General features: G+C 31.0%; 5 protein-coding genes across 8 annotated transcripts; 2 read left to right on the top strand and 3 right to left on the bottom strand.

The window, feature by feature from the left end:
• Window positions 1–1,161: 1,161 nt before the first annotated feature.
• Window positions 1,162–3,341, bottom strand: LOC114164735 (COBRA-like protein 2). Its single transcript, XM_028049488.2, has 5 exons — window positions 3,014–3,341; window positions 2,251–2,704; window positions 1,981–2,140; window positions 1,630–1,889; window positions 1,162–1,524 (listed from the first exon to the last, which is right to left on the bottom strand). Exons 2-5 carry the CDS (start codon window positions 2,603–2,605, stop codon window positions 1,223–1,225), a joined length of 1,077 nt encoding a protein of 358 aa, XP_027905289.1. The 5' UTR covers window positions 2,606–2,704; window positions 3,014–3,341; the 3' UTR covers window positions 1,162–1,222.
• Window positions 3,342–4,792: 1,451 nt separating this feature from the next.
• On the bottom strand, window positions 4,793–8,854 carry LOC114163970 (uncharacterized). 2 transcript variants are annotated; one of them, XM_028048389.2, is made up of 5 exons: window positions 8,217–8,854; window positions 6,304–6,600; window positions 5,925–6,140; window positions 5,705–5,833; window positions 4,793–5,290 (listed from the first exon to the last, which is right to left on the bottom strand). In XM_028048389.2, the coding sequence occupies exons 1-5, from the start codon at window positions 8,457–8,459 to the stop codon at window positions 5,072–5,074; spliced, it is 1,104 nt and encodes a 367-aa protein (XP_027904190.1). In that variant the 5' UTR covers window positions 8,460–8,854; the 3' UTR covers window positions 4,793–5,071. The 2 variants fall into 2 exon arrangements, with proteins under 2 accessions (XP_027904190.1, XP_085522521.1); XM_085666395.1 differs by lacking the exon at window positions 8,217–8,854 and adding an exon at window positions 7,476–8,121.
• A 3,412-nt stretch (window positions 8,855–12,266) lies between these two features.
• On the bottom strand, window positions 12,267–22,330 carry LOC114162270 (CDT1-like protein a, chloroplastic). 3 transcript variants are annotated; one of them, XR_014984520.1, is made up of 10 exons: window positions 22,006–22,330; window positions 21,799–21,918; window positions 21,208–21,442; window positions 19,919–20,773; window positions 19,375–19,570; window positions 19,195–19,285; window positions 18,995–19,091; window positions 16,574–16,640; window positions 16,397–16,487; window positions 12,267–13,044 (listed from the first exon to the last, which is right to left on the bottom strand). XR_014984520.1 is itself a non-coding variant. In XM_085666394.1 (8 exons), the coding sequence occupies exons 1-7, from the start codon at window positions 22,287–22,289 to the stop codon at window positions 19,034–19,036; spliced, it is 1,839 nt and encodes a 612-aa protein (XP_085522520.1). In that variant the 5' UTR covers window positions 22,290–22,330; the 3' UTR covers window positions 18,779–18,932; window positions 18,995–19,033. The 3 variants fall into 3 exon arrangements, 2 of the variants coding, with proteins under 2 accessions (XP_085522520.1, XP_027901896.2); XM_085666394.1 differs by lacking the exons at window positions 12,267–13,044; window positions 16,397–16,487; window positions 16,574–16,640 and adding an exon at window positions 18,779–18,932; XM_028046095.2 differs by lacking the exons at window positions 12,267–13,044; window positions 16,397–16,487; window positions 16,574–16,640 and having other exon boundaries at window positions 18,779–19,091.
• On the top strand, window positions 12,516–12,959 carry LOC114163971 (auxin-responsive protein SAUR21-like). The gene has a single exon (XM_085666396.1). The coding sequence runs from the start codon at window positions 12,516–12,518 to the stop codon at window positions 12,810–12,812; it is 297 nt and encodes a 98-aa protein (XP_085522522.1). The 3' UTR covers window positions 12,813–12,959.
• A 1,975-nt stretch (window positions 22,331–24,305) lies between the features above and the next one.
• LOC114164715 (auxin-responsive protein SAUR23-like) lies at window positions 24,306–24,866 on the top strand. The gene has a single exon (XM_028049462.2). The coding sequence runs from the start codon at window positions 24,464–24,466 to the stop codon at window positions 24,710–24,712; it is 249 nt and encodes an 82-aa protein (XP_027905263.2). The 5' UTR covers window positions 24,306–24,463; the 3' UTR covers window positions 24,713–24,866.
• Window positions 24,867–25,320: the final 454 nt, after the last annotated feature.

Below are 25,320 nucleotides of genomic sequence, written 5' to 3'. Positions count from 1 at the left end.
CCAAAAAATAAAAAATTAAAAGTATGAGTATTATACGACTAATTATACCTGATTTTTACTATTTTATTACCGATATTTCTATTTTGGGTTTTGATGTAAATTTGATTATTTCATTTAATTTTCAATGTAAAATTTTATTTTTATATTAAGTTGATATGAAATTTTATTTCACTCTCATTTCTAATGTTAAAAAATATACCCGTCTATCTATTTTTTAAAATATTAATTATTATTATTATTATTTTATAAAAATTAAAATTCACTATAAAAAAGCATGATACTATTAAGTATCTAATGTCAAAATGATATTATTTTCTTTTTTTCCCATTTTAATATATATATATATATATATATATATATATATATATATATATTACATATTACAAGTTACGAAATTAAAAATCAAATAAAAGTAAATATCAATTTTTTATATTACCTAATAAGTTATATGTGTTTTAATAAATTAAAAAAAAAATGAGTATGAAGATTCGGAAAAGTATGAGATGATATATATATATATATATATATATATATATATATATATATATATATTCGTACTATTTTCATACCTTATTTAAAATATAAGTATTATCTATATATATATATATATACATATATTTGTACTAAATTAATGTAAATTATTTGTCGTCTCTACTTATTCGTGAATTTGTTAATTTCTTTTATAATTTCATGTAAAATGACGATAAATTGGAGAAAATTAAAGAAAAAGATGAGTTAATCGATAAGTGGGAGGAAGAGAAAGAGCAAAACTGACAACTACAATTTTCCATTAAAATCAAAATTAAACGTGTTAATGAACTTATATATAAAAAATAAGATCAGATTATAATATAGAAGTGACTAAAATCATTACTTTAGAAATTGATTAATTAAAGTTAAACTAAACTTAAATTCCAAAATTTCAATCTGTACCACCAACATCTTTATTCGTATTATACTTCATTTTTATTCCGATAAATAGAATGTAAAATATCAACATATTATAAAAAAAGAAAAATAAAAGATGGAATTTACTATAGTTTTTGTCATTAATTTATTATATAGCATACTGTTAGAGTATATTTGTTCCTGTATACTAATACAAGTTTTTTCTAATAAGATTATGGCGTTTTAGAAATCTATAATTTATAATATATAGAATTACAATTTTCCAATATGTATATAAAGAAAACACAAAACATTCTTAAAAAATGAGGTATGTTCAAACCCAAGAGACTAACAGGGGAAGAAACAAAAGGATGAATAAGAGAGTAAAACCATAATAAGGAGGTGCTAGAGTAGAGCTACGATTTGGCAGCATAGGAAACGTGTCAGGTAAAGGCATTTCGCAGTTGTCACCGTTGAAATATATTCTTCTGGGAAATGCCCATCCATTACTTACTGTGAAAGAATTTGGATCTTTATCCAACAGTATTTCTGTTGTCACAACACCCACTTTGGCCTTTTCAGAATGCAATAGCTCATTGTTGTAAAAATCTATTCCCCAAAACAGCGAAACTCCATCTGCCACAGATTTATTTCTTAATTAGAACTGCACAGTAAGAGTATTTTGAGTTTTTGATTAATATAGCTATGGTTAAATGAAGTGTATGATCATGAAGACAGTACCTTGGATTCCGAGGGTGGGAAGTTTAGTGCTGTTGAAACTGTAGGTTGATGTTTTTTGAGTGAAACCAGGATGTTGGACCAGCAAGTTCCAGTTGGAGTAGTTTTTGTTGTAATTGTAGTTAGAAATGGTAAGCTTCACTCTCCACTGGTTCATATAGTTGTTCTTGAAATGCCAGTGGACTCGAACGGGGCACATGTGGTCGGTGCATTCAACGGTTTCAATCGTGTTGTCCTCATTGGACCGTGACAAGGAACCAGGCCTGGTAAGATAAGCACCCAAATGAATAGGGAGAGGGAATGAAAGTTACAAAGGCATTCACACAAATGTGAGTGAGCAATTGAAATACACACCTTATGCAAGAAGCTGTACTTTTATATGCTTCTCTGCATCCGCAACTGCAATTTCGGCAAGATGTGACGACGGGGTTGTAAAATGATGAGAGGGAAACACAGCATACCGGTAATGTGTTTGCTAAGAAACTTGAATACGCACATGTTGATTTCCAAGTTCCTGAAGTGCAAAATTTAGTAAACTAATCATTGACTGTGATCTAAGTTCAAAAGAAAAACCACTTGTTGCAGGAGAATGTTACATTACATGGCATGAGAAGATTAACTTACTGAGAACAGGAACTTGTCTTAGTCCCCCAAAATCTGAGGAGACCGAGGGATGAGTGTCAAGAAGGGGGCTACAAGTGTAACCAGGACCTGGGGCCATCAATGTAAGATTGTTAGGTGGTTGTCCAAGTGGGTTATCTCCCACGTTGCGCACTTCAAGTTCAAATGAAGAGAATGCACCGAAAGGATCAATAGACCAGGCAGAGAGGAGGCCACCACGGCAACAATGCTCTGACCTGTTTTCTGAGACCTCCGGAGAGAGATCAACTATGATGGGATCGTTCCTGCACGAATGTGGCATCTGAGAACCGCTGTAAGATGAGCAATTCCCTCTGTCGGTTGCTATGGCACCACTCATTGACCATATCACTTCACTCTTTGCCCATCTCCATCCTAGCTTCCACCCTGGTTTCTCCACATGCCGATACTGATGGTAGTTCTCAAGTCTCACCCTTGCCTGCACAAAACATTACATTCCAAGCTCGATTCTAGTTCAGATTTCAACAACAAAACAACATTCTAGTTGTGTGCTTCATTGTTTGTTTTATATTGTATGCAACAAAACGGTAGAACTTAATCAACTAGTTGGTGTCAGAAGAATAAACTTCAAATGCTTCTATTTAGTGTAATTTGCAAACCACCAGATATATGGTGTATAGTTCCAGGGGAATTTTTGCTGCGCTTTGTTGTGCATCATCATAACTGTGAAGTACTAAGTATGTGGTTCAAAAATCAATTTGCAGTTTAAGTGTGTAATTGTACTTACCAGATATCCATCATCTGTACGTTGGTAAATGTCAAAAGTTACGGAAATGTTCCCGGTTGGATCCAAAGGGTCAAAGCAATCTGCAGAGAATATTGAGAGCTAAATGAGCAAAAGAGAAGAAAGGAACAACAAAGAGAAGAAGATAAGGCAGTTAGAAAGACAAGAGCATAGGATTATGTAATGAAAACAGAAGAGAAGCAGCAGATAAAGGAGAAGTGCATTGCCTGAAAAAACGAAGAGAGCAAAAAAGATGATCAACTTGAGCGTAGGAACAAGGAGCACCATTTTGTTAGCGTTGAAAATAGGTAGGTTTGGGTGGCTTTATTTAATAAGTTGTTTATCAATCTAGAGAAACCCGTTATGTGTTGCTTCCTATTATACAGCACTAAATATCAAACAAGATGTCATTGGAAATATCACCTACTTTATACGACTAGACAAATCTTGAATTTGAACAACATTATAGACACCATTCATATATTCCACGCAGATACATATATGCTAAGCTACACAATAATGTTTTGAGAAAATTACACCTTTCATCTCTCATGAGACAGCTTTATGTATTGTTTGTTCCTTCCTAGGTTATGCTACCTGTCCTCCTTTAGTACCACATCATGGGAGAAATCAAGTAAACCTGATCTTGGAATTAAACAATGTATATTAAGATAACAGAATTTAAATCTAATTTAATCTCACAAAATCTCTTCTTTTCCGTTTTCTTTTGTCTCTAACTTCCTTCCACCTGAAAGTGGATACAAACTTCCAATGAAAATTTTCATTCCATGTGTGAGAAGTAGATAGATCACGAATTTTTGTATGTCCCTTGTCTTGGTTGTTGCAGCCTCTTGAGAGTCTGTGAAGTCCAAACGCTATCTAAGTCCTAACGTTAAGTCTTCTATTATTATATCCCTCAATTTTCAAATGTAGCACTCTGGATTTTTTTCTCTAAAATCTTTAAATTCTTATTTAAATAATCAAAATCTTCGTAAATTGAAGTGGTTAAATGGTCGTTTATTCACAGTTAACCACAAATAAATAAATATCAAAATTCCATTTTTCAAATCCCAATTGTTTAGAAAAACACCAACCTAAGTTTACTTTTCCTTTAAAAAGTTTGCAATATTTGTTTGTGATGTAATATTTTACATTTCAAAACACAATATATCGGTCTTCATGGAATTGCCTTGTTGTGTTGCGAGGCATGGCTTCCTGTCTTTGTCCATTAGCAACCGAATGTGTGAAAGGACATATTTAATATCTGAAAGGATTGTGATTCGTCTATTTATCTTAACTGATAAAAATACTAGCTTAAATAGTGCCATGAAACCATAGATTTTTACGCACATACATTATCCATTATCCAACTATGTCCCAACAGCTATGTAATGCTGCATCATTACCCAACAGCTATGTTCTTCAGCCGATCTTCAATAATTCGCTACCACTTTCTTTCAACCATCTAATTTTTCAATCTTGCTTTATAAATAATTACCTTTTCACAAGTTAGACTCTATTTTTATTGACTAAAGGTATCAAGTGATAAATGAAGTCAAAGATATATTTACTCCTTGCATACTTAAGGCATCTTCTTGCCGGCACATCCCAAATTTCCACAACCATTTGCCTGCGATTGTTGATATATGTAAAAACAACAAAAGGTCCAATAAAAGATGGTGCATGCGAAACATAATCCATATTATTTTTTATTTATAACTATTCCTTAGTTCTATTCATCCAATAATCTTCCAACTACTGGTATGTATTTTCAGAGACTGATTTGAAAAATACATGTCATATTATTATATTAAGTCGCTGTTTATGTCACCATCAATGGCCTACAAGACATCTATCTACATTACAACTGAAGTGATAAACACGCCCGGCAAAGGATAATTGAGTTTTTTTTTTTTCAATGGAATTCTATCATTTTCAGATCCATAAATAATCCCACAGCATACAAAGTGACTCTTGAAAAGAGACTATGCCAGTAACAATTTGCATCAATAAGAAAAATGATTGAACTTAGTTTTTTGACCGGTGATAAACTTGAGACAACTATGCTGTCTCACTAGAAGATGGCTGCAAGAGTGTAGAAGATGAGCCTAAAGGCTCATGCACAACTGAGTTTGAAGAAACAGATATGGGATTGCCCTCTAACTGCAACATGATACCCCCCAATATTTCAGTTAAACTTTTCTTGAATTCTTCTTCTGTAACCGTGTTTGTGTCATCGGCATTCACCATCTTAAAGGCTTCAACGATAACTTTATCCATCTGTCAAATCAAACACGCGGCTTTTTAATCTCTGGCTCAAGAAAATGAAGTCAACATTTATAAGAAGATATCATTGTATGCCATGATATGATGGCATGGACCAAGAGGAAAAATAAAAACTAGTTGTAGCACTGATTCATGCCAACTAAAACTTTTGAGCCTATAATACAGCAGCATCAATTTATAAACAAATGTGTCAATCTCTTTTATAAACACTAGCATTGAAGTGACTCATGCCAACATTTCAATAGAAAATGTCTTAATCTGTCCTATATTTTTTCAGCCTAGTTTAGTTCTTTAACAAAACTAACTATCTAGCAGCATACAGAATTCAATAGAGTGAAAGCAATTTCCAAATAGATGAACCTAAGTAGGAAAGAGGATGTCTTTGTCTGCATGCATTTAGTAATATACCTCTTCAATTGCACCAACTGGAGGCAAACCAGCAGATGGAGACACCAGATCTAGTGCCACCCGCAGATAGTCCTTTGATATTTTTCCATTGCGATCTTTTGGCAGATTCTCTAAAGCCAAGTTCAAAGTCTGCATCATGCGACAGATCGATGAATTTCATGTATGGATGAGTAAATTCAAAGAAAGAAAGATATTGAAATGAATCACAATAAAAATAAACCCGTTCTAGTTCAAACTTGTTGGATAAAAGTCTCTTAACGCCGCGTCCATCAAATGTGTTTTCACTGTGGGCGACAATGACAGGTTTCTCTTTAAGAATATCAACCACACTGAATGCCACTTTCTTAAATTCTTCCAAAAATGTCTCCTGAGCAGCAGGTTTGTCCAAAGCAGGCCCAGCTTGAGACAGTGCTGGATCCACAACGTTGTTGAAAACCTTCATGAAAAATTGCTAGTCAGGAGGATAAGTAAAAGAAAAAAAATGCTGAGACATATCTGTAAATAATCAAGTTTTGATACACAAAGTTCTAGTTTCAAAAACAAGCACTTAATTGTGTACAAGAAACACCATTCAAGGACAGAGTAGTTGCAGCATCTACCCAAGAATCTGACGTGGGAGGAACTCCTTGATCAACAGTGAGTCTCCCAAAAGCTTCAATTACATGTTCACGAAGTGATCCACTTGGGGACTCAATCTGAGAGAAAATGGATGCCATTTCTGCTTCATAACTTGGACCATTCACAAACTCAAGTAGATCTTCCCCTTCCATGCGAAGTATAACAATAGGGTCTCGCTTTAGTCCAGCAGCCATGCCCAAAAGAATGTCTGAGAGGACCTCTTTGAACTCCATCTTGCTTACTTTTTCTTGCTTGCCATGGGTGAACTCATTCAAGACCTATACACAAGGTCAATAGAATTTTCCACTCATATAGTCTTGTTCCATTATTTGTTCAAATTAAAGCATGGAAATTTGGGTAGTACATGCAGAAATTGTGAAAGGAGCTTGAGTACTTTTATTGAAAATATAATGACAGATCAAACTCTTCTTCAGATCAAGATAATTAATGCAGATACACATATTGGTTTACCTATGTACCACAAAAGTGAATCAATTTCTGGGAACAATTACAGCCCACTGGGTAAATTTTGCTGGGCAGTATATAGTGCTAGCATGATAATAGTACTTCATCATATTTCATAACAAATAGAAATGAAGGAAAATCAGCAACAGAAAAAGCCCACCGGTAAATCCACATTGAATGATATCACGTCATAAATTTAGAAACATATTGCTTCTTTTTCTTTCTTGGGGCTAAGTTGTCTTGTACTCTAAATTTTTTATTGCCCATATTTAGCAGAGTAAATTAGGTAAGGAATTTGCTTTTTCCCAAAGCATGCTATTAAAGGAACACCTTTTTTTGTGCACATGTGGAGCATTGGAGCTGGCACTAGCATTTTGGGTTGGGTCCCAGGAGTTCATCATTAACTATAATAACAGATTAACTTTTTGCTAATCCAAATCAAAACTACAATAACAGATTTAACTTTTTGATTCTCTAAAGTCTAGTATAAAATAACAATTCCCAGTTCTTCAATAGGAGGGTCTAGATCAAGTCTGGTTTAACATATATTAGCTGCTAAATTGCCAGCTTAACACTGTTTCTTCCTCTACATACGTCACCAGATTCCGCTTTCATGGAGAAAATTAAAAGCAAAAATAGAGTAAGGCAAGTAATTGCAGCAGATAAGGCAGATTTCCACTGGACCTACCAAGGTAACATGGTTCATGGATTATGAAACTTCTGGGGCCAGCTAGAAGTCAATTTTGAGAACTTATTCTAGAAAGCAAGCACCACATTAACAATAATTTTGAGAAATGTCACTGAAGACTTTTTTTATCCCTAGTTCAGACACAGACTGTTTCTTCATCAATATCAGAAGCACTAAACAGGTATATTTCTCTGAAAAGGAGCCACAGCCACAGAGAAAAAAAAATTAACAAAGGGAAAACCACATCCACAAGACATGGGAACTCAAACAAATTAGATGACGGTAGTGAGTATTTTATTATTGGTGATAAATTAGCTATTTTTTCTTAGTCATCATCATGATAGTATTGTCATGGACAGAGTTAAAATAAACTGCACTCGGAATACTGCCAAAGCGTAAGCCAATGCAAAAAAGTGAAAAAAAAAAGCCAAGCAGCCCCATACAACATCAATCTTGGTAGCAAGTTAGACACTTTGAAGCAACCGATTCGAGTGTTATAACCTGTTTTCCAAGTGGGAATCATAAACAATTGACAAAGAATTGTTTCATTCATGAGTAATTTCTTTCAAATAAAGACATGTATGCATATTTTCTTTCATGTTTAAGTTTAACCCCCACCCAACACAACACAACAATATTGCCAAGATTCCAATCCAAGATATTTTCTAAACAAGACAAAAACCCAAAAAGGGAAAAAAAAAAGTAGGGATTATTGGGCAAGAAAAAGAAAGAAAACAAGACCTCATAATAGATGTGATCTGAATCAGGACTAGTGCCTTGAGCAGGCAAACCAAGGCCAGCACCGATGTCAGCAACAGCAGGTTCAAGCTCCTTCATGGAGAGTTTCCCATCTCTGTCCTTATCCAACTCCTCAAACTTATTGTCCACAAAGTTGCTGAAAACCTGTTCATTTCCCACCAACTCCATAATCTTGGAACCATCCACAATCTCTCCCTTCGCACCATTTTTCCGCTTACTCGCCATTCTACCCTTCACCTCTAAAAGAGAAGTAACACTAACACTAACACTAACACCAACACCAACACAAAAACACTAATACCGTAACACCCTTTGGCCTGTGACTGGTTTATTAATGAGTTTGAACGCAGTGGAAGAGCAGGAGCAAGGAAAGGAAGAAGGTCATTATTGTATCAGTCAGCAATGGTGTGAAGTGTGAACCCCACACGTGGCTCCCCAGACCAAAGTATATACATGTAAATCTTCATCATATATCACATATAAACATGTAAGAGAAAAAGAGCAAACACAACATGTGCTCAAAAAATGTTGGTCCTGTTTGTTTTAGCAATTGGAAAGTTATTTCATCCACCACCAAGCAGACCTGCTTTGTCCCTTTTTCTTCTCTCTCTCTCTCTCTCGTAGTGAAATTCTTTGTACTTTTAGTTCTTAGTTGATGTGATTTTATATATTCTTTCTTCATTTTCTCTGTGTGCCTAACTTCAGTCCAATAAATTATTGTGTGAAAAAAAAAATTCACGCATGGACAATTTAACCACTTTAAACGGCTAATAAATTTAATAATTTTTATAGTATTTATTTTAGAAGTTATATTCTAATGACAACAGTTTTTAACACTGACTGTGTTTAAACTGAAATATTAGTGAGGTAAAATTTTCAATTTTCTAGTTAATGAACAATTTGTTGACAATAACGAGAAATAAGTACATCAGTTCATAATGTTTATTTGTGAATAACACTCAAATTAGTAAGTGAATGAGAAAATAATGAGTACAAAAGTAAATATGAATACTAAAAGAGTGGGTTGAAGTAGTCTTTCAAATTTAATATAGGCCTGTATAGTTTAATCCTTTGATTAATGTCATAATCGTATTAGGTGTTATAATGTTGATGTAACTAAATAATATATTAGATATGTGATAAAAAATTAGTCAACTTGACACATTTTATCTCCTAAGCCATTATTAATTAATTTGTTAATAACAGTTTATTTCATATTTTGAATATATCGATGTTCATATAAGTCCAGGAAGTTCAAAATCCAAGTAGAATGGTTGTAAAATAATTTCTTTAAATTCATATTTTTGAAGAATATGAAAGAGTTTTGAATGATTTTTAAATGATTCATTTGTTTACTCTGACATTTGAACTTGAAAAAACTTAGTATGGTACTAACTACACTAACTATGTGAAGATATTTAATGAAACAATTTTTTTCCAAACATGTGTAGTAATAATTTGAAGTTACTATTCATAAACTTATTATTTTAAAATTTTGAATTAAGAGTTGTTTATGTATAAATTAGACCCATGCTCTCTCACACTAACCCAACATCTAACTGCTAAAAATTGTCTAGTAAAAAAATTCCAGGTTTTTTACATTCTAGTTCTTAAGTGAGTAAGTAAACAAGAAAAAAAAGTCACACACTTTCTTATCCATGAAAGTTTTTGTATGATATAAGAAATTTCAAAGTAGATTATGATATAATAAAATATCTGTGATGGAGTGATATTTTTAGGTATATGAAATTAAAGAGGGAGAAAGTAGAAACATGTCGGAGACCACTAATCCCAATATATAGATCTTGACTTTGGGCCAATGGCCCAATTCAGATTAGTTTCAGATAAGCGTCGGTGTTGCACTTCATTTCCTTTTCACTGTGATTTCTCATCTTCATCTTCTTCACTTCCTTGTAGAATGATGTTAACAATTTGGGGTGGATTGTGATGGAAGAAAAAAAAAAACTATATTTATTTATAATTAATTCCTCGATATATAAATGTGAGAAAGATATATATAACGAACAAATAAAGTAATTGAACTATGTGATGGTAACTGAACTTTGTGAATTCTACATCTCCTTATCTAAACAGTTATGGTTAGTTTTAGTGACATATATATTTTGTTTCTCAGGTCTAATTAGATTAGATTGAGTCAAATCAAATTATAACTAAATTAATAAGAACTCTAATTTAGATAATGTGATTAATATAATGTTTTAGTATAAATAATTCATAATAAAATTTGTATGATTAAGGTATTTCAAATAATATTTTTTAATTTTACATATTAGAATTTTATCGCATTTTATTTTATTTTTCAATAAAAAACTGATTTCCTGTCTTTCTTAAATCCAACTTTGGAAATCTATGTTCGTTCAAATAATTGAAAGCGGCAGCTAGGTAGGCAAGTTGGTCTTTTATGTTTATTTATTTGAACATAAATATTTTAAAAGAGAAATATGTAATTTTAAAATAATGAAAAATATAGTTCGACATTGGAAAGTGTGTCCTAAAGTATACATTACCAATTGTCTTGATTGACCATAGGTTTGACTCTACGTATTCACTTCTTGAACAAGCAACTGGTCAGTATAAATACCTCTTGCTTCTGTTTTAAGATACGAGATACTTCACAAAGAAATACAACGTATATACGAACTATAAATAGAAACTACAAGACAAAAAATTTTAGCTTGAGATAGAAGGATTCCCGAATCTATCAACAAACCTAATCAAAGAAACTATGATCCCATCAAATACATATCCAACATTAACGCAATCAAAACATTAATTGTTTAAACCAATGTTGGCACCAAAAATGTTGGTCCTTTATATCTCTCTTTTGAACCATTCATAAGCTTACATTTTAAGAAAACAAATAAAAAATATACTTTATTTTGCTTTATCTTATTTTAGTTATTTATCGTTCTAAATTTAGTTTTAGTAATTTATCTTTTAAGTTTAGATCATTTAGTTCATTTTAAAAAATTGGTTGGTACTTGCTTTAAGATTTAGTTTTAAAAGTTTTGTATTAACTAAATGAAAAAGTAGGAATTATTATTAGATTCACATGAAAATTTTAAAAAATTATGTTAAAATGAAAAAATATATAACATAACCCTATGCGTTAAAGCAAAACAAGATTTAGATTATATTTATTACATTAGTAATAAAGTATTTTTATAATATTGTATATTATAATGCAATGTGAAATACTATGAAGTGAATAGTGTTGCCCTAAGGTTATGTTTCTGATATCTAAAAGGAATTTGATAATGGAAGGTATTTATGAGTTCTAACATTGACATAATTGGAAGTTGTTAACTCATTTGCAGTCAATAACATTATTATGATCATTCATCTCCATTCTCTGCATAATTGAGAGACCCACGCCCCTTCTTCTACCCACATGCATGCACTCTGCATATTCATACGTTTGTGCTTCTCGATACTGATTCTCTTATCATCTTTAATGAAAAAGGACAACTTTTAAATTATATTTTCCACTTCTTCATCATTGCCAGATTGTGATTATATTTTATTCACACTCCCACTTTCTGTTTGCCCAAAAATCAAGTTCCAATTAGATATGATATCAAAGCTGCTTCTCAGTTTCTAAATCTAGTCAACTTTATGTATATAAACTTTAATATCAATATAATGTTGGTTTTTTGGATGAAGAATACACATAAATTTTACCAATAGTTAACTCAAATGAATATTTTTTTTTATAATTCAAATGAATTCATTTATGCGAAATATATAGTTAAAAAGTACGATATCATGTGCTTGTTGACCATTTGATATGGTGGCCAATTCTACTATATTATTATGATATCTTTTTATAACGCTGAACAAAATGCAGTAAGAAAGAGCTCGTAGATATGTGGTAGTACGGATGTGTGATTATGTTGCGCATTTAATACAAATTACGGCGAGCGAGTGTTCCTAAGTTTTGGAGGACTCACATCACATCACATCACATGTGAATTTTTGTTTTCAGTGTACGGCACGCTGTTTTGAAGACAGTGGGTGATTCAAGATTGAATTTTGAAGTGTGCTTCGCAGTTTTCTGTTCTCGCATGTGAGCGTTTTGTTGAATTTCATGAAGTGGGTCCTTCTTTCTCTTGTGCCTCTGAACATCCTTTCTGGAAATGTATGGCTTCCCACTCTCTCTCTCTCTGCTGCAACAATATATATACACACAACTACTGAAGTCTCTCAGTTCCAAACTCAATCGTTGCATCATCTTCACTTCAACCACAATCACAGTTAGTTATGGGTATTCGTCTTCCGATATTTATGGCTGTTCATGCGAACAAGATATTGAAGTGGCAGCAGCATCTGCATAATAGAAACAACTCGAACGTTCCGAAGGGTCACGTAGCGGTGTATGTGGGAGAGGCTCAAAAGAAGAGGTTCGTGGTTCCAATATCTTACTTGAACCATCCTTCGTTTCTTGATTTGCTCAACCGAGCTCAGGAAGAATTTGGCTACAATCATCCAATGGGAGGTCTCACTATCCCTTGCAAAGAAGAGGCATTCATCTCTCTCACCTCTCAATTACGTTCCTGAAACATATATTAATTTCCTCTCTCTCTGTCTTTTCTCGCCATTTTCACAGTTTTTTTCATACGTACTAACACAAATACGTCATAAGATGTATTTCATTGTACACAGTTTTATTATATATGTATAAGTATTGACTACGATTTCTCAGAACTCTACCAAATTCATTTTTCTGCCATTCATATGCTGCTTGTTCAGTGTTGCAGCTTTCCTTTGTAGTTATCATCTTCTTCTATATCTATATATTGTAGATGATGATTAATCAGATTTTGGAGTAGAATCTTATCCGATAGTAATAGAAAAATGGAACTATGATAGTGTATTCAATTATGCTTAGTGTTATATATACCTATATAGAATGCAGTTAGCAGCTGAATATTGAAATCTTATTTGCAACAGTGCATGTTTGCAGTTTCTTGTATTTTAATCCTCGAGCAGTGCAAATTTTGTCCAATGTGTCATAGCCATCCAAACATAATTATTGTCTTTTTTAGTAAAGTTAAATATTTTGTTCTAAAAATATTCTTATTGTCTGCGTATGTACTAATTTTAGAAATAAGGATTAAATAATATAAAAACTTCTTTTTGGTTTTTAATTAATCACATTATAAAACGATAAAAGTTTAAACATTTAATGTACCAAAGCACAACTTAGTTATTTGTTATGTGGTCCCTACACATATCTCAAGTTGAAATTTAAAAAGTATACTTCAACAAGTTAGTTAAAATATATATAACTATTAATAAAAATAATTGTTTTAGAAATTATTTGGTAACTAGTTTTTGGTATATACATTTTGTTTTTAATTTTATCTTTATCAATAAATTATTTTATTCTTTATATTTAATTATATTTTTTATTTTAATAATAATTAGAAATTTTAATTTTTAAATTTTTTAAAAGATCATAAGATAATGCACATATATATATATATATATATATATATTATATTATAAGAAAATTATCAAATAATAGATTTTATGACAAAAAAAATGTTTAGAAATTAATTTAGTAACTAATTTTTTAATTAGAGATGTATTTAGAAACCAACTTTTTTTAAGTAGTCAAAATCTAGGTATTTAAATTTTAGTGACTAATTTAAAAATCAATTAATAATAAAAATTATTTTAGTTATTAATTTAAATAAAAAAATCAAATATTTTTTAAAATCATTTTATCTCACTTTTCAATTTCTCTTTCTTGTTTATTTCAAAATTTTAAAGTTATCAACTGTTTTTTTTCCCTATCATTAACTAGTTCTAATTTTTTTTTTCGATAAATAACCATCTTCTTTGTTAAATAACGGAGTTAGATTGACATGATTCAAATAGATTAATGGAATATAAAAACAAAGGCTTTAAAATTTGAATATGAATCAAATATTGAAATTTTAACTTGATGTAAACATGTTTATGAGACTCAATCTCGTTGTTCTTCAAATTTTGTGATATGGTTATATGGTATTGAGAGATTAACGTAATTTTGATTTTTTTTTAATTTTATTTTTTTAAATTAAATATAGAAAACAATGATCTATATAACAGAAATAAAAAACAACTTTAGAATTAATAGTCTTATTTTAATTCACACCATATAAAAGTTATAGAATTCTGAATTATAAGAGTCTATGACTTATTAATCATATTATTATTCTCACATCTTTCTTGAGTGTGTGTTGTGAATATTTGTTCTCAAACTGAATTATTTGAATAATTCCCTTCTAATCTCATCATTTTGCATACAAACTATAAATTAAAGTATAGATTACTTTCATTGATCTAAATTAAATTCTATCTAACAATTCGGCGTTGTAGATAAGTTACTTTATCATAATTCAATTATTCCACAGTTAGGGCGTAGCTCTCACAAATCTTGGGCTTTTTATTTGCATCCCCATGATTACTGTCTATACCCGTACTAATATATAGCAAAAAGACTAAATTATATACATAAATATTAATTTTATAAAATAAATTGTTTGAGACAAATATTGAATCATTTATAGAATTTTTCATATTTTTATTAATTTTTTAGCTTTATTATATGAAGAAGTCTATCTATCAATTTGAATGTTCAATCTTTTAAACCTTTTATTATTTAGATAATTCAAAAAATTATTTTTAATTACTTGTTTATTTTATTTAAAGAACACTTATTTTTTATATATAACTTTTTATTCTCTCGGTAATTCAATTCCTTCTACATTTAGCAAATTCTCTAATCACAAAAATACCTTCTCTAACATTTATTAACATTTAAAAACGAATAAATATTAAAATTGTGGAAGTCAATGTAGATATATTTATTCTTTTATATAGTTATTTTAGACCACTATTTACAAAATTTATAAAATTATTAATTATAAATATATATTTTTTAAATAAATACTTGATAATATTGTTTTTTTTTGTGATTATTATTTTATAAATTTTTTTAATGAATATACATATCAACATAAAAGATGGGAACTACCTGACACCTTAAATTATGATGTATTATGTGATCTACAATTAATTGTTTCCATCCATCTCATAGATCACAAAGGTACAACTTGATCTAATAAAAATAACATAGTAATGATATTTGACATATATTATATTCATGTGATACACAGTAAAATAGTCATAAAAATTTGGTATTTGTAAATGAGAAAAAGAATAAAATGTAATAAAAAGTAATATCAAAGAGTAAACAAGTTTGATGTTAAAATATTACTCAAAGAATATATCAAACATTTAAAGCTCCAAACAAGCTACTCAAAATAAATACTACTATATTTAATCACATGTGAACTTTACATTGGGCTAATTTGTCTTCTGGCTCAACTATAATGGTTAGGGGTGGCAAAACGGGCTGGACCCAACGGGCCAGCCCGTCAACCCGTTCTGGCTCGTCCCGTCCAGTTCGTCAACTTGACGGGTCAAAGTACGGGCCAGTCCGTCCTGGCCCGTTGACCCGTTTTAAAAAAATAAAATAAAATAAAAGTAATTAAAAAGATTAATTTTTTAGATTACATATTTTAAATGTATAAATATATAATAGTATTGTAATTTAAATCATTAACACCTACAAATTAAATTTGAATTATTAGTTATAATTAAATAATTTAATATGTAAATTTAATAATTATTTTAACTTATCTAATTAAAAACATTAACTAATCAATTAAAAGTTAAAATAATATTTTATTTGATTAAATATGACTTTAATAATAATTTATATGTATATATAAACAAATTTAAAAAATAAAACAAATTAAAAAATTTGAAAACTAATTAAAAAAATTAAAAAAAAATTAAAAAAACTAGATGGGCCAGCCCGTTAACCTGTCCTATACGGGACGAATTGTGACTTTTGACCCATTTCTGTTTGACGGGCTAGCCCAGCCCGACCCGTTTTTTGACGGGCCACATAGACCGGGCCAAAACGGACCGGGCTAGCCTGTTTGCCACCCTTAATAATGGTTTCAGGTCACATTTTGTTTATGCTACTAAAAACACATGAGATAAAGTCAAAAACAAAAGAAAAGGCAAGACACATGGATAAAAAAGTAAATTTAAAAAAAAGGTGCTAAAAAGAAGCAACTTACAATAAGAGTGAATCCCCACTAGAGACATGCTTCTCAAGAATCCATTCTGGTGCTAGTTCTTATAACAAATCCAACTGCTCCTCAACTTCATCTACAAATACGAACCAAAAAAGCTTTTAGTTAATTGAAAAAAAAAATTAACAATAGTAATCCTTTCAACATAAAACATTGCCTTACTTCTGTCAACAATATCACTGTGGCTTGAGACTATCTTCCTTACAAGCTCCATTTTAGTAATACAATTCTGTTGTTGAAGCAAGAGGCGAATCATGTCAAAGAGATTAGGGAGGTTAGCTATAATTTTATTTTCGTTTCTTTGCTTCTTGAGCCGTTGTCGCTTGCTCCTAATACTCAAGCTTTTAGGACAAAGGAAACATTTAAACAATAAACTGGAAAATTATTTTAATTTTTAAGATAGTCAAATGTACAACTATAATAAGAATTTACTGCATTAATATTTTAATATCTTTTTCTATTTTTTAAATTAAACTATTAATATTTACTATTACATAATAAAATAAAGGGGTAAATAGTTGTTTTATTTGGATGGTGGCGAAAGTATCGTAGTTCAAAAATTAAGTGAAAGAATAAAATAACACTTTACTTTTTTACTACTGCCTTGTAATTTGGCACTGGATATGGAAATTTTTAGGAATAAGAAATGGAGATTATATTTACCATCTTTAGTCTGGCCTGCTATGCTTATTAATTCTGATTCTAGCTTTTGGTTTTCTGGAATTTAATTGTTTAGGTTCAAAATTAAATTTGTCATTACTTTATGGTAAAGTTATTGTTGGATTGATTTTTCATGAGAATTTTCAGCTTTGTTAATAAAAAAATATCAACTTTCATTAAATTTACATGTCAATTTTTACAAAAAAGACAATAGGATTTAACAACGTAAAGATTAATATATAGTCTATAGATTAAATTAATGGAACCCAATAAGTTCCAGATCACAATCAGAAGGTAGAGTTCAAGTACCACTTGGGGTTTTTGTGTTTCACTTTCTTCTGGAGATTTAGAGAGAAAATCTTATTTCAAATATCTTATATGTTAAAAAAACTTGTTTTGAAAATTTATTCCAAAATGTTCACTCTAACATGTATTTTTTATGTTCCGGAAAGTTTGTTATTGAAATTATATTCTAAAAATCATGTTATGAACGTTTTTCAAAATAGATAGATAGCTCAATAATTACCTTTACAAAACGTAAAATAATTATTTTAAAAATTATGGAGATGTAAGAAATAAAAAATAAAAAGATATCTCATAAATTGAACTTTTATCAACTTTAGGCGTTATTTAAAAGTTCATACTGAATAAAATCTTAATAAATGCATATGGAAATTAAATATGACAAGTAAAATCTTATCTGATGATAATAATAGAAACAATAGTAATTATATTAAATACTAAATGAAATTAATGTTTTCTTAGAATTAATTTGGTTAGTAATATGTTTATGATATTGACAGTGTATATATAATTAAATTTCACAAATAATAAAATGATCTAGGTAAATAATAATTAAATTGCAGTTACTTTGCAACTAATGTTGTTTTAAATACAATTAAATAGTAATAGTAATGAAATAATTCATAAAGATGAAATAAATTATTTTTATTGATGTTTTTGTTCAAAATAGTCTTTAATTTGTTATATATATTCATCTTTTCTTTCATGTCGTTTTTTAAGAGAAACTTTATTTCACAATACAATTTTTTTATTTTCTCTTTTAATTCTTTAAAATAAATCGATATTGATTTCTCTTGTATTCCCAAAACACATAAATATTAATTCTATTAAAATAAATTGTTTCGAGACAAATATTGAATCATTCATAAAATTTTTCATATTTTTATTAATTAATTAATTTTCTTATATGAAGAACTCTATATCAATTTAGAAAGTTGAATCATCTAAAGCCTTAATTTATTCACTAGATAATTCAAAAAGCTTATTTTCTATTTTTTGTTTACTTACTAGTTTCATTTTATTTTAAGAACTCTTATTTTTTATCTATAATTTTTTATTCTCTCAATAGTTCAATTCATTCTATGTCTAGCAAATTGCCTCCAATCACAAAAATATTAAAAGAAAATTATTAAATTTAAAAGAAAAGAAAAAATATCAATGTAGTTATTTATTCCTTTATATTTTAGACGGTCAAAAATTGTTATTTCTTACTATATAAAATTTATACCATTATTATTAATAAATATGTATTTTCCAGATTAAACACTTGATAATATTGTACATTTATTTTCATATTTGATTTGTCATTATTATATTATGAAAAGATATTTAGAATATACACAGCCGTGAGTATGAAAGAAGTTTTATAACACCTTAATTATGATGCATTAATGCAATTAAATGTTTTCATGAATCTCACCATTTACAAAAGCTCAATCTCGTCTACCAAAAAAAAGACATATTAGACATCTAAAGGCTAAGGTAGCTTCTCTCAAAAAATAAATACAATTAAATGTTTCCGTCGAATCACTCACCATTTACAAAAGCACAACCTCATCTACAAAATAAATATATATTAGACATGTAAAGCTTCTCTCGAAAAATAATGTATCTACACACCTGTAACGGGTACATCAATTAAATTGTCTTGTTGCTCAACTATGCCGCTTCTTCAAGAGATGCTCGAATGGTTTCAGGGTTCAACATTTTGTTTATGCTACCAAAAACACATGCCAAAATGTCAAAAACAAAGGAAAAGGCAAGGTACACACTTAAAAATAGTAGATTTAAAAGAAAGCGCCTAAGTCAAAGGAACTTACAATAAGAGCAAATCACCACTAGAGACCTGCTTCTCAGAAATCCATTCCGGTGCTAGTTCTTGTAACAAATCTAACTGTTCTTCAACTTCACCTATAAATACGAACCAGAAAAGCTTTAGTTAGTGTAAAGAAAAACTATAAAATAGTAAATCATTTCTACATAATAAAATAGTGCCTTACTTCTGTCAACAATATCGCTGTGGCTTGAAATTATCTTGCTTACAAGCTCCATTTTAGTGATACAATTCCGCTGTCGAAGCAAGAGACGAATCATGTCAAAGAGCTTTGGAAGGTTAGCTATATTTTTTTTCCGTTTCTTGGCTTGAGTGATAGCTGGATCTCTTTCCTCCGTTGTCATTCTTTCCTTTTCTCTAATCTGAAAGAGGAACAGTAAATGTTGATCACATTAATGCAAAGGGTCAAAGTAAACCTAAACAGATACTAGACCCAATATTATTGTATTGAAATGCACATTAAATGGGCAAACTAATAAAAGTGAGGCTGATTATACACAAGATTCATACTTACTCAATGGTGAAGCATACTTTAATTCTAGTTCATGGTACAACAAGAAAAAATGGAGGAGCAAAGGTTCAATACTAACGAGTACAACAATGTTTATTCAGTCCACTTCCAAATGAGAAATTTAAAACCATAGGATCCATTATTACCAAATAAATAAATAAATAAATGAAAGTAGCACATTGTTAAAGAAAAGGCATACCGATTGGATAAGTTTTCCTGGGAGGATGTCAAAAATATCATCATCTATTGGTAATCCACCGGCATTGTCTTCATTCACAACATCCTCATTCTTCACCGGGGTGTCAAATACCAATGACCTTGAGCGAGGTGGACGCCTAGCTAACTTGTTCAAAGAACTGGTTGGGTGGTCATCTGGGCTCATAAGATTTCTTTTGGTTGAACGCAAGGCAGGTGTGGCACTCATCAATCTAATTGGAGTAGAAACAAGTTTAGCTGGAGTTGACATGGCATCAATCCTCTTGAAAGAACCATCTTTGTTTTCTATGTACTCGACGTTTTTTCTTGCTGGGGTTGACATGGCATCAATATTATCGAGAGACCCATCTTCGCTTTCTGTGTTGTCGACGGTTTTGCATGGAGAAGAACTGGGAGCGGGAGCACATGATGATTCCAGAGAGGCACATGTTGCACAATTTTCACTGGATGATTCCAGGGAGGCACATGAACAATTTTCAGTTCTAGCTGCTTGTGAAGCCAACTTAGCTGGGGAGGGTTGTACTGAATCTACTTGAGAATTTTGCTGTACAGTATCTGCTAAATTTTGTTTAAATTTCAAAGAAAATCTTGCTCTAAAGGATGGAGCAATGTGAGAAGCTGCTGCTAGATGCTCATTAGGCAATTCAATTGATGTTTCTACAGGTGCAGCAGACTTATTTTCATCTATACTATCAGACTCTACATTATTGACAATGTCATTATAGCGCATGCAGAGTGATAATTTTGTTGGGAGACGAGTTTCCAACGTGTCTAAAATATTGACTTTCTTTGGGCGATTGAATGGCTCTGGCAAAGTTCCTTCTGGAATTTCATCACCCTACACATAGAAGTATATTTCAGACCAAATAAAATGCATAGAAAATTCTGATTGAGATATTACAAAGTAAATATTCTGATTGAGGTAGTAATTGCCCATTATTAAAAAAATAATCTTGATTTGTTCAAAAGTAATTATTCTGATTGAGATAGCAATTGCTCATTGCAAAAATTAGACTGGATTCATTAAAAATTATCCTAATTTATGAACCGTGATTTTCCCAACGGAGCACACGACTACTCCATTCGCATATCATAGGATTGAACACCTATAGTAATTTTGCATAATAACAATCACAATCATGAACAAAACTAGACAGCCAGAGAGTAATGCTCGGAGGAATAAAAATCAAGGCAAAATTGAATCAGTAATACGAAATGCTTGACAGTAAATCTTATTAAAGAGTTATTCTAGATGGAACTAATGTGACCCACCTCAGGATGCGATTCCCAAAATTCTCTAAGCCGTGCGTGAAACAACTTTTTCAATGACACTCTCCCACGTTGAGGGGGCATCTTCGAATCAGACTCTACCGCCTCAGGGGCTAAAGAAATGTGAATATCTGGCTTCATACAACTGGTCCGTTCATCATGCACTAGAAACTTCTTCAGAACAATAGCTTCAGGCAAGATAAATTTCAACTGTGCTAGATGGCCGTGAGTAAACCTCCTAAACAAAAATTAAAAAAAATACACAATTCTGTTATTGGACACTACTCCAGTATAGATAGTGCAGGATGAGACCTAGATCAAAACATTTAAAGTATGACCTTCTTGCTGACTGTGAGATAGGATTTGTTATTGATTTTAGAATACTCAAATTAGGTTAATACACTCAGTAAGAGAATACTAAGTGATTACAAAAGAAATCAATATTTTCACATGTAATATTTTTTTAGTGTATGGGTGTGATTGAGATCTGACCACGGAGTGTAAAACCAAAAAGCATAAACGAGCATTTCATGTACAAATAAAAGATGAAACATTGCTATTGATTACAAGTAAAAGAACCTAAGCGATCCGTACCTGTCTGTTAAAGATTCAATTCTAGAACTGATTTCCGTAAAAGATGGCGTCTTCCCTTTCAGAGAGAACATTGAAATTAAAGTGTCCAAGCGATCGAAGAAATGATCCAAAATTTCATATCTGCAAACAAACCATGAAACTCACAACTATGATCAGTATATATTTTTTAAACCATCCAAAAATTAAAAAAATTAAAATGTAAATTACTTTTCCGGAAGCTTGGAAGGATGATCGTCAGTACTCTTGGATTTACTCGGAGAAGAACACTGTAAGATCTGCCTTCTCACAGTCTTGCTTTGCGGCGGTAACGATTTCGTTTCACCGCGTCGCTTCCGATCCTGTAAACCCTTGCAGACTTTTTTTATGTCTGCCAACCCTTGCGCGACGCCGCGGTTGCGGATCCGTTGCGACAGTTTGTCCGGCGTCTTGGAACTGAATTGAACGGGCTTTGGCGATTGGACCTTGGAGCTTCGGAGATTGCGTTTCTCCATGGTGCTTGATGATTAGTGAGTTGTGACAGTGAAATGAAAAATTACTATGGACTCAAGCTTTTATCTAGCGGAAAAACTTTCTCTTATTGCAAGCGGAACGTTGCTTCCCGCCAAAATGAGACGTTTCTTCCCGCCAAAAAGAGACGTTACTCAGGCTTTTAAAACTAGAGTAAACAACATTTAAACAATAGACTGGAAATGAATATTACTTTTAAGAGTTTAAAATGAACAACGATAAGAATTAACTATATTAATATTGTAATATATTTTTTATTTTTTAAATTAAACTATTAATATTTAATATTGTATAATAAAGTGGTAAATAGTTTGTTTTATTTGGGTGCGGGGGAAAGTATCGTAGTTCAAAAATTAAGAACCAGTGAAAGAATAAAATAACACTTTACTTCTTTACTACAGCCTTATAAGAATATTAACATCAAATATTGAGATGCGAATTTTTTTTTATAATTTGGCATTAAAATATGGAAACTTTATGAATAAGAGATTGGGATTATATTTACCATCTTTAGTCTGGACTATCATGCTTAATTCTGATTCTAGCTTCTGGTTATCTGTAATTTGTTTGTTTGGGTTCAAAATTAAAATTGTCATTTTTTTATGGTAAAGTTATTATTGGATTGATTCTTTACGAGAAGATGAGTGATGTTTGTGAAAATTTTATAAGATTTTTTAATGATTATGTAGTATTTATATTAAAATTGATATACTGATTTATATATAAATTTAATAAATAATTATATTAATTTAATTAAATTATCACATTAATTTAATCAATGTATTATGGTAAAAAAAAATGAATTGATATAGAATTCAATTTTTCTAAACTTGTCATTTTTCTAAGTAAAATTTGAAAAACCCTAAACTTGCATAGATTTGTTTATAATTTCGTTTCATTTATGTTAAATGTTCACCAAGCCTATATTTCCTTTTGTTTTTCTCTACATAATTTTAGTTTGGTTTCTTTCTAGATTTTCTCTGCTCTGCCAACTATTCCATGTTGTTAGGTGGACAAACTAGAGTTTTTCTTGTATAATCATATCCTAGAAAATGATGTATCTGTTTCATGGGATATCATTGTACTGTTGCTTTCTTCTTCATATTCCTTTTGCAGAAAGCAGAAGCAAACTTTTTTCTTTTAAATTCTAATATTAAACAAAACCCTGTCTGTTAATAGGATAAGTTATGTTTGCAATACATTATTGAAATCATCACACTCTCCGGTCATTTTAATCAGTGTTTTGCACGTAATGTCTCAGATAAACCACATAACACTCTCTTTGCCCACGAAACAGAGAAACAAAACACTCTCAATATTATAAACGACAATAGGATTTAACAACGTAGATGAAGATGAAATTAATGAAGCGCAATAAGTTCCAGGTCACAATCATAAAGTAAAATTCAAGTACCACTTTGAGATTTTTGTGTTTCACTTTATTCTGGAGGTGTTAGGAGGATTTGTTAGGTGGTTTAGGATTATATAAATAGCATCCATAACTCCTTGTCTGATGTTTCCAGAAGATAACTGCAGCCAACAATTAATCAAACCTTAACAATTGTATATATTCCAATCCGAGCAGATTTCTATACAATATTTATTTTATATAAAATTATATTGGAGCCCACTTTTGCCACAATTTCTAAACCTTATATGAAGGATTCTGGTATGGAGACAAATCAAACATTAAGATGTCGTAGACATGTCGCGAAAAAAATAAGTCATGATATTAAAATTTTCAGACTGGCATTAGGTTTCAAATGGAAATGTGTTGGCTGTACGTTGATGTTTGATAGAGACGTTTAAGAAAGAATCATCTGATTTTTCATGCCAATGTCCCTCATTAGACCCATTTGGCCATTGCCCCTTCATGTATTTCACGAGACCATTAATCTGAGATGTTTATAGATATTTGACAAAGATGTTTGAGACAGAATCATGTGATCCTTTATGCTAATGTCTCCTACTAGACCCCATTCATGAATAATTTCTGTACCAAATCTATGGCAAAGTTTCCTCCTTAGCCATATATATATATGCATAGGCTCATGGTTAGTCCCAAGCAATTCAAGTCCAAGCGTTCTCTAAGCATCAAACACTTTCGATTCAGTTCCTTCGAAATCACTGTTTTCACACCAAATAAGGATCAGGCATAATGGGTTTCGGCTTCCGTGGGTTTCAAAGGCGTGTGAACATCCCAAAGGGAAGTGTAGCAGTGTATGTAGGAGAAAACCAGAAGAAGCGTTTTGTGGTTCCCATATCGTACTTGAACCAACCTTCTTTTCAAGAGTTGCTGAGTCAAGCTGAACAAGAATTTGGATTTGATCATCCAATGGGTGGCCTCACACTTCCTTGCAGAGAAGATGTCTTCCTTCAAGTCACTTCTCGCTTGCACAGGCGATAGACAGAATCAACTAATTGTTTGTGTAGAAATGACAAAATTTAACCATGTATATACATACATACTTTTTCATCTTTCCATTTTGTTCTTCAGGAAAGATATACTGTAACAGAATTCCATGAATACAAGATTATCAGAGGCTTTTTCTTCACATAAATTATGAGATTGCTTTCTTTCAGCTCAACTTTTATTTTGGTTATACTATTTTTATTGTATTGTCAGAAACAAACAAATTTTGGGTATTTTCAGTTTCATCTCTACCCAAATAAGAAAGTAATAAAAAACTGTATATTCAAATATGCATGGTATTTACTAATGCAGCTTCTTAAGCTTTCTCTTGCGGCGCAAAACCTGAATATGTAACATAGATCCTCATTGTCTTCTTACAAAGTAGTGGAAGTCCCAAAAGGGTATCTTGCAGTTGGAAAGAAAATGAAGAGATTCTTGATCCCCGTGTCATTCTTGAACTAGCCTTTATTTCAAGAATTGCTTAGCCAAGCTGAAAAGAAATGAATATGATAAATCAATGACTGATCACATATTATAACAACATCTTTAGTCACTTTTTAATGTTTGAAAGAGACTATTCAAAAGGATTTGTGCTCTTCATA

Source organism: Vigna unguiculata, chromosome 9 (assembly GCF_037176805.1).
Source record: "Vigna unguiculata cultivar grain cowpea cultivar isolate G323 ecotype 2 chromosome 9, ASM3717680v1, whole genome shotgun sequence".
In the NCBI taxonomy this organism is placed as follows: domain Eukaryota; kingdom Viridiplantae; phylum Streptophyta; class Magnoliopsida; order Fabales; family Fabaceae; genus Vigna; species Vigna unguiculata.
The sequence above is the reverse complement of the archived record's forward strand: the minus strand, read 5'-3'. Positions and strand labels throughout refer to the sequence as shown.

Bases quoted from the DNA above. Each gene is read 5' to 3' on its own strand.
- LOC114163971 (XM_085666396.1), top strand. From the start codon at position 12,516: ATGGGTATTCGTCTTCCGATATTTATGGCTGTTCATGCGAACAAGATA.
- LOC114164735 (XM_028049488.2), bottom strand. From the start codon at position 2,605: ATGAGTGGTGCCATAGCAACCGACAGAGGGAATTGCTCATCTTACAGC. The intron at 2,141-2,250 runs GTAAGTTAATCT...TTTGCACTTCAG, and splicing joins AAGACAAGTTCCTGTTCTCA to GAACTTGGAAATCAACATGT. The intron at 1,525-1,629 runs GTACTGTCTTCA...AATCTGTGGCAG, and splicing joins TCCCACCCTCGGAATCCAAG to ATGGAGTTTCGCTGTTTTGG.
- LOC114164715 (XM_028049462.2), top strand. From the start codon at position 24,464: ATGGGTTTCGGCTTCCGTGGGTTTCAAAGGCGTGTGAACATCCCAAAG.
- LOC114163970 (XM_028048389.2), bottom strand. From the start codon at position 8,459: ATGGCGAGTAAGCGGAAAAATGGTGCGAAGGGAGAGATTGTGGATGGT. The intron at 6,601-8,216 runs GTCTTGTTTTCT...CCTTGTGTATAG, and splicing joins CAGATCACATCTATTATGAG to GTCTTGAATGAGTTCACCCA. The intron at 6,141-6,303 runs GTAGATGCTGCA...TTTTTCATGAAG, and splicing joins CTCCCACGTCAGATTCTTGG to GTTTTCAACAACGTTGTGGA.
- LOC114162270 (XM_028046095.2), bottom strand. From the start codon at position 22,289: ATGGAGAAACGCAATCTCCGAAGCTCCAAGGTCCAATCGCCAAAGCCC. The intron at 20,774-21,207 runs GTGGGTCACATT...TTCTATGTGTAG, and splicing joins TTTGGGAATCGCATCCTGAG to GGTGATGAAATTCCAGAAGG. The intron at 19,571-19,918 runs GTATGCCTTTTC...TTCCTCTTTCAG, and splicing joins CAGGAAAACTTATCCAATCG to ATTAGAGAAAAGGAAAGAAT.